This window comes from Schistocerca nitens, chromosome 12, assembly GCF_023898315.1.
Source record: "Schistocerca nitens isolate TAMUIC-IGC-003100 chromosome 12, iqSchNite1.1, whole genome shotgun sequence".
Lineage (NCBI taxonomy): Eukaryota > Metazoa > Arthropoda > Insecta > Orthoptera > Acrididae > Schistocerca > Schistocerca nitens.
In genome coordinates this window covers 36602750-36611510 of record NC_064625.1, presented here as the reverse complement: position 1 = coordinate 36611510, position 8761 = coordinate 36602750, and the positions used below count along the sequence as shown (strand labels likewise).

Here is an 8761-nt window from a genome sequence, read left to right as displayed (position 1 = left end):
GCCATGTATGGAAGTGAAACATGGAAGATAAATAGTTCAGACAGGAGGAGAATAGAAGCTTTTGAAATGTGGTGCTACAGAAGAATGCTGAAGATTAGATGGGTAGATCACATAACTAATGAGGAGGTATTGAATAGAATTTGGGAGAAGAGGAGTTTGTGGCACAACTTGACGAGAAGAAGGGACCGGTTGGTAGGACATGTTCTGAGGCATCAAGGGATCACAAATTTAGCATTGGAGGGCAGCGTGGAGGGTAAAAATCATAGAGGGAGACCAAGGGATGAATACACTAAGCAGATTCAGAAGGATATAGGTTGCAGTAGGTACTGGGAGATGAAGAAGCTTGCACAGGATAGAGTAGCATGGAGAGCAGCATCAAACCAGTCTCAGGACTGAAGACCACTACAACAACAACATTGGTTATAGAATGCAAATCATGCGGTAAGAATATATTACCATTTCAAGTGAATCTGATGAATAGTGAGAGCAGGCAAGATACTGCATAGATCTCTCACAGAAATGAAAGACAACAAATAAGTAGGTGTGAACTACATTACAACAAAGGAATTCAAGAGTCATAACATGTGGAACTTGTGTAGAACAAATAGAAGGTTTAAATATCTGGGCATAGCATTACAAAGTGATATGAGGTGGAACGAGCATGTGGAAACTGTGGTAGGGAAGGTAAATGGTCGACTTCAGTTTATTGGGAGAATTCTAGGAAAGAATGGTTCACCTGTAAAGGAACCGGATATAGGTTGTTGGTGCAAACTATTCTTGAGTACTGCTCAGATGTTTGGGATCCATACCTGGTTGGATTGAAGGAAGAGATCAAAGCAATTCAGAGGAGGGCTGCTAGATTTGTTACCCATAGGTTTGAACAAAACTCTTACGTGTTACGGAGATGCTTCAGGAATCAAATGGCAATCCCTGGAGGGAAGGCTGCATTCTTTTCAGGAAACATTATTGAGAAAATTTACAGAACTGGCATTTGAAGCTGACTGCTCAATATTTCTGCTCCCTCCAACATACATCGCACGTAAGGACCACAAAGATAAGATTCAATAAATTAGTGCTCACAAGGAGGCATACAGATAGTCGTTATTCCCTCGCTGTATTTGAAAGTGGAACAGGAGGGAAAATGACAAGCAGTGGTACAGGGTATCCTCTGCCATGCACACTACAGTGGCTTGTGGAGTATCTATGTAGATGTAGAGGTACATACGTCTGGAGGTCCCTTCCTTACACATCACTGTTGTAAACGGACGTTACACCAGTTTCATCAGTGAGAGTCTGATATTGATCTTTATGTTGGGAGTCTTATCTGTGTCAAACATGGAACATTAGATATGTCTGTTATCCTGGTTTCCCATGTGGTGAAATCTGTATCGTTTTTCATTGTAAATATACCAGTACACCTCTGTTGTGTATGTACTGGTTTCATGACTTCCATCATTGCCTGTGGTTATTCCTGTCCAACAGTGTCTATTGTGTGTATTGTGTTACTCTTGTAGGTAGAGCTTTGTGTGTCTGTCTCTCATAATGCTGATGCATGTTACTTATACAGGGTCCACATTCTGAGCTTGGCGGAGATGTATCCTGTTCACAATTTGGCTGCAGCAGATATAAAAAGTACAAGACTGACTCAGATAACCAATTTTATGCAGAAACTGGGTAAGTGTGTTTGTTCTTACACAATTGACTAAAAACTTTGACTGAAAATGGAAACACTGAATCAGCTGTTTAAAATTTCTATTCTCTAAGTGCTTCCACTACATCTGAAGAGGAGAGTGAATCCGACTCGGACTACTTTGAAGGTATCCATGAAAAAAAGTCTCTGGTGGATAGAAGCGTTATGTATCATGTACAAAAGTTAGTTCGTTGGAGAGGAGAAAGTGTTGCTGAGTCGTGGCCTTACAAGTATTACAGGTTTGTATCTAATAAGAAGTAAGTACTATTTTTGTAATTTCTCTGGTTGCATAACTGTAGTATATGGCCAAAAAATATCTGGACATCTATTAGGGAATGTTATTATGGGGTGCGTCCAGTCTCCACCTTTACCACAGCTTGAACTCTTTGGGGACTAATGCAATGAGTTTCAGACTGTCTGTGGAGGAATGGCAGCCCATTCTTCCTCAAGACCCAAAACATGGAAGGTAATTATGTTGGATGCTGGGGTCTGGAGTGAAGTCGAGGTCCTAACTGATCCTGAAGTTGTTCCATTGGTCTGAGGTCATTTCAGGAATGTTGTTGTCCACAAACTACCATCCACTGCTATTTCTTATTTTCATTAATGACCTCCCTCTTTGTCCCAATACAAAGAGTAATTCTACTCTTTTTACAGATGATACATCAATTCTCATTGATGAATTGTCTGACGAAATGTTGAAAAAACTACAAAGTTTTCTCTGAAGTTTTAAACTGGTTTTCTGCAAATGGTCTCTCACTCCATGCAGATACAACCCATTATATGGTGTTCCACATGCCACAAAGAAATCTTGAAGAAATTAACATAAAATGTAGAGATCAAGCAATACAAAAAGTTGAGGATACAAAATTCATGGTTGCATCCATAGACAGCAAATATAATTGGTGTACCCACATCCTTCATCACTATAAAAGACACAGATTAGCAATATATGCTCTATGAATTATTGCTTCTGTGACTGAAGTGGATTCCATTAAAGCTTCTTATTTTGCCTGCTATCATTCAATAGGAAAAAAATCACTGCTAAATAAAAGCTGTCAGAATAATGGGTGGTGTCCCTCATAGACCCTCCTGCAAGTACTTATTTCGAAAGATGAAGATCCTTACCACCTCCTCACAGTATATTTTTTTCTTGTTGACCTTTGTCTGTAATAACTTCTTTCTGTACAAAGACAACAGCAGCTATCACAACTGCGACAAAAGAACTGAGTACAGTCTGCACATTGAACTGAGAAGTTTAAATCTGGTGCAAAAAGGAGCATATTATTTCAGCATTAAGCTGTTTAATGCAGTCCCACGACATATCAAATGTCTGCATAAACAATTACCAAAATTCAAACAAATTCTGAAAGAGTACTTGATAAAGAAATCATCTTGTACAGTCAATGAATTTATGAGAGAAAATGAATACCACCACTAAATTTTCAATTGTTTTGCAAATACTTTTAATCTCACTCTCAGAGATATATAATAATTTGGTTTTCTGTATTCATGTATACATTTATTGTAGATTATTTTTGCTTCCTCTGTATATTACAGGTCCTTCATAAGTGTAACTCAATATTCTGTTAATTAATCCTGCTTTTAACATTCCTGGAATTAACGTTTTCCCACTGCTTATGTCATTTGTTATGGCTTACATCAAATTTCCTATGTCCATAATGTTAATGCACACCTGATTTTGCGTCAACATATTAATAATTTTTCAATGCTTTATGCTTTGCAAGAAAATGTTCATGGAGAAAAAACTGACATAAAATGATGATGGCATGATGTTGGCCATCAAGTAGTGTTTACAAACATTACGTGGTTAAGTTTCTTGAGACCAGGGTGCTCTACTCAGCATATTTAAACCAATAAACATGTAAAAGTTGGAACAATTTTGTGCCATATCTCCTGCCACACCCAAATTCTACTCTGGCTGATGGGAGTAACTAGGTCCATTGGAATAAAAATATTGTGACCAATCGCAAACACTTCCAAACTGTCTCTACAGCACATGTGCAGTTTTGTGATTGTTGTCACACCTCTGTCAAACCATATTTAGAATGTTTAGTCTTTTGGCCACTTCTAGTGCTAGTTGACACCTCCATTCAATTTGCGTTTCTCAAATGTTTTTGGTTTAAGCACAATGAAAATTACATATATTGCCATACTGAACAAAACATTTTTCAAGAATTTATTCTCGTTGTTAAGTACAATATTTACATACATATTTTTTGTGATATTACACAAAAAAATTATGTGAGTGACAGTTTGCATGTGTGTTGTTTTGTACATAACTGAGGAGGCATAGTACTGGATAACCTCAAAAAGATGACTGCAGTTCAAGAGACACAAAACAACACATATGCAAACACCACACAAAATCCTTAGGTAGATATTTGCCCTTGACAACGAGAAAAAATTCTCAAAATACACTGTGCTAAGCATGAAAAAGTACATAACTGGTGCAGTGTTTCATTGTTTAAAAAATGAATGACAGTTGCATGCTTTCCAAAAACATCAATTATGACATATGAAATTAAATCAAATGTTTCTACTTCCCAGACAGTTATCAGTTGCTATTGTATCAGCGGTTTTTAGTAGATAATAATCCTTTATTAGATAATAAACAAGTCTCTGACAAGTGTATTTTGATGCCTATTATGTACACACACATGAAGTGAAGAAATGCAAGAGGGGTACCCTATATGTAACTTTCACAGCTTAAGACATCATTTCCCACATTTTACATTTTCCCGCATTTCACACCATTTTTTTAAAGTCCCTTGGAAAGTGTAAAAGTGGGGTTTCACTGCATGTTCTTTAGTTGGTATCTTATCCACATTGTATCTTTTATTGTATTCATCTAAATTAGCCCATATGTGATCCTGCCTCAGTGTACCACAATATTCTGTTAACTGGATATCTGTTACTTATTTGACAACTTATGTACATTGTATCTTTGATACTATTTATGTAAGTTGCATCTGAAATATGTGCAGTTTGAGACATTCCACATCCTTGCAATTTACTTGGTATGTGGTGCTGTAGAACATGAAATAAATAAATAAATCACAAATGCTGTTTTATGACAGGGCACATTTCATTCAAGACAATCATCTCTGAACTGTTCTACTTATGCAGTACACAATGATGTAAAATGTGCACATGTCATTCCACATTTCATGTTTTTCTAAGCACAATAAGGGGAGCACACGCCAACAACAAAGAACATCCCCATACTGTAACACCACCTACTCTGTTTTTCACTGGTGACACAACACATGACAGCAGGTACTGCTCCCCGGGCATTCATCAGACACAAACCCTTCCATCTTATTGCTACAGGGTACAGCACGATTCATAGCTCTGAACCACTCGTTTTCAGTCATCCACTATCCATTGATGCCACACTCTACACCACCTCAGGCATTGCCTAGCATCAACTCCAAAAATGGTGAGGTTGTTCTACCATTTTACCCCATTTTTTAACTCCCTGTGCACAGTTGTTTTGCTAACTGGATTGCTTATAATAATTTGTAACTCACGCGTGATTCCTTCCACTGATTTGATGCAATTTTTGACTACCACCCTCTGCAGTGCTCAACAGTCCATGTCCACCAGTATCTGAAGCGTGCCTGGTCTGGGTTTAGTTGCAGTTGTTCCTTCGCATTTCCACTTCAGAATCATATAAGCAACAGCTGACCTGGACAGCTTTAGAAAAGTTAAAATGTCCCTGATGGATTTATTACTCACATGATATCCAGTGACTAGTGCACGTTTGAAGCCACCAAGTACTCCTGCCTGACCAATTCTACTGTTACACAATACTCCACACCTGCTATCCCCGCTTCCTTTTGCACTGGTGGATCCACTTCTCATGGCATCTAGCACTCAATTCTGCATTGCATCAGAGTGTCTGGTTACTTTTGGTCATGTGGCGTTTGTCATAGATGTAGGTTATATTCATTTCAGTGTCTTGGAACATATTCTGGGCGTAAAAACTGTCCACAGATGAACATTCTCTGTCTAAGAAAATAAGAATTGTACTGCATATTCATTTAGAGATGAACAAACTACTGAAATTTTTGTTTTGTGACATAATTTGCTGAAATGAAATTTCGTGACAGATTTGAATTATGTCCTAAAACTGACTGTATGTCTAGACATTTCTATTTCACGGGCAATGTTCTACTCTCTGAGTCAGATGAGCACACCTTGTAGTCTGACTGGAAGTTTCATACTCCTCCTACATCATTTCTTTCTTCAATTCCACAGAGGTTGTCTTTCACACAGCACTTGAGTGATGTTCCTGGGAGGAAAAGTATAATGGATAGTGATTTCCCAGGCTGTGTTTGAGGCATTATGTACTGTGTCCTTTCTACCAGAGATAGTAGCCTGCAAGGTCATTCAGGAGCACCTCTATGAATTTTGGAAAGATAAGAAAGATATATTGGTACATTATTTTAATGTCAGCCTATGGGAATGAGCATTTGGTGTCATTGGCTGGGAGGCCCTTTACGGGGCAGGTGCAGGTCTTATTACATTCGACGCCACATTGGGTGACCTGTGCACCAGATGGGGATTAAATGATGATGATGAAGACAACACAACACTCAGTCCCTGAGCAGAGAAAATCCCCGACCCAGCTGGGAATCGAACCCGGGCCCCTTAGGACGGCAGTCTGTCACGCTGACCATGAAACTTCCTCACATGGCTTAGGATAGATCCAAGTTAAAATTCAGATCCAATTGACAGTTTTAATGCCAACTTACTTATTAATTTCTGTATTCAGTCAGGCCTTATGTGCCTGGTGGCACACAATGAACGGAAGTTTAAAAGGAAAAAAAAACAAAGATTAAAAAACATGGCTTAAAACTTGGATTGAAACCCTATACAAAGTTATTAAATAAAGTCATTGTTTCTTTGTTTGACTGTGACAATTAGAAGTATACATTTTTGATAGAATCAGCTGATTGTGATGACAATGACTATGACAATTTTAACTCATCTCTGCATGTATATGCAGGGTGTTAAAAAATATTCCACAATCTGGGAAGTAGTAGTAGGGGCCAAATCAAGAGAAAAATGTCTAGTTAACATAGGCTCTAAAATGCATATCTTAAGAGTTATGAGCACTTGTCCTCTTTGCTACTGCTACAACCTGATGAAACTACAATCGTGTGGTCATAAGTGTGAGTTTTTTGATTGCTGTGGAAGATGGCTGATCGTAACTATGACATATGAAATGTTAGTTCACTTCATTACATGAATGACATAAAGATTTACTTAACTTTCTCACTCCATTGCCACAGGAGTGTGTCAAATATTTTCAACTGTCTTTAAATGTAAAGCATCAGTTGATGCACCTAATTACAAACTCCTCTCTTGAAGTACAAGTTCAACATTAACAAAACTCCAGTCCCACCTGAGACTTGAATAGCACTAATGTACCATACTAACCAGATGCTTCATCAGAGGTCACAAACTGGGGTGAGCAAGTTCCTGCTTGGCTTTATACTGGCCTTCGTGTGATGGCAGTAATGTGCTGAGGGAGGGCATGTCTTCAGGAGTGCTTCCCAGATGGTGGTGAGACATCGCAAATGTGTATGGTATCAATGTGCATTGGTGACTTCTGTATGGCACCACCATCTTCGTACAATACCACAGCTACTGTGAGAGAAATCTCTTCGAATGAACAAGGGCTCATAGCTCTTACAGTATACACGTTAAAATCATGTTTACTGGACCTCTTTTCATGTTTTGTTCCATTCTACCATCTCTCAAAATATGGATCTTTTAAAATGCCTTGTATATCAGAAATATATGTAATAATTTCCAAATTTCATGAGCACCAACATAAATACATAAACTGCTCTCATATGTTCTGAAGTTGATTTACTAGTAAACAGTGCACTTCAGTACTTATTCACTTCTACACTTGAAAACTAACCTTGCCACAAAACAGTCACACTCACTCTGTGACTTGTTTCTCTTCTTAAATGTTGCTTTGGCCAGGAAGGCCATGTGCATTCTCTAAATTCCTCCACCAGTCATTTCTGTTCCTGGACTTCATGGTCCATTCTCCTTTTCTCAGGCCCATTGCCTCCATATCCATGTTGATATCATCCTTCCATTTTTTCTGTAGCCTTCTGCAGCCCCTTGTGCCCTACACATATCCTGCTACTTACGATAGTCTTTCCTCATCCATCCTAATTTGGCCAATGTCAGCTTTCTACTTTAGCTCTACTAGGTCTTGGGTTTCGGGCATTCTCCAATCCTGTGACAGTGGAAATGGGAGGGGGTTTCCCTCTTAGGGTAAATTATTTTCCTTGACAATCTTTCTCCTAAAGGCTAGCAGTTTCTGTTCATCTACTTTCCTTAATGTAAATGTTTCAGACTCATATATAGTTTGAAATGTTTCCTGGGTTTCTCCTTGATAGTTCTGCTGAGTAATACAGTACATTAAGACAGCAAGTGTGGCCAGACATGAACCACCGCTTACATCAACCATCCAGTAGCAACACCATCTCCATTGCTGATCAGTTAATGTGCATGTGCAGAGAAACCTACATTAAATAAATTTTCTTCAGCAGTCAATGATTGTCATTCATCAGTCCTAAATATGTCGTGCAACACATCACTTTAACAAAGTGGTATTGTACACTATAAGCTACCAGGAAAATTACATTTTGTACAGTCTGGATTTAAAATGTCTCAAAGTAGCTCTACTGCACAGCATATCCCATTAGCCAAAATATGCTCTGTTTGTGACTGAAATCCTTGGTTTAGTTCCAGTTTCAATTCTATTTTGTCCATGAAAGATGCTGCCCAAATATTTAAGTATGTCTATTCTTTTAAAAGTGGATTCATCAACTGTCAGTGGTGTACCATCTGCTAGGTGCAGAATCCTGAAGCGAGGTAGCTCTGCTGAAGGGGGGGGGGGGGGGGGCAGATGAACGGAGAACACTACTAGGGTTGTTGGTAGGATAGAAGGCGTATGTAGTGTATAGCAGGGAAGGGGACAGGCCGATGGAAGACAATGACTAGTGAAGGTTGGGGCCAGGG

At 38.7% G+C, this 8761-nt stretch overlaps 1 protein-coding gene across 1 annotated transcript in view; it reads left to right on the top strand.

Moving 5' to 3' along the window:
* The first annotated feature begins 1855 nt into the window (after nucleotides 1-1855).
* Nucleotides 1856-8761, top strand: part of LOC126214886 (DNA (cytosine-5)-methyltransferase 1-like) — a 116989-nt gene continuing 110083 nt past the window's right edge. The window contains exon 1 of the mRNA XM_049941531.1: nucleotides 1856-1947. Within this exon, the coding sequence (XP_049797488.1) occupies nucleotides 1856-1947 (92 nt within the window). The remainder of the gene's footprint in view (nucleotides 1948-8761) is intronic.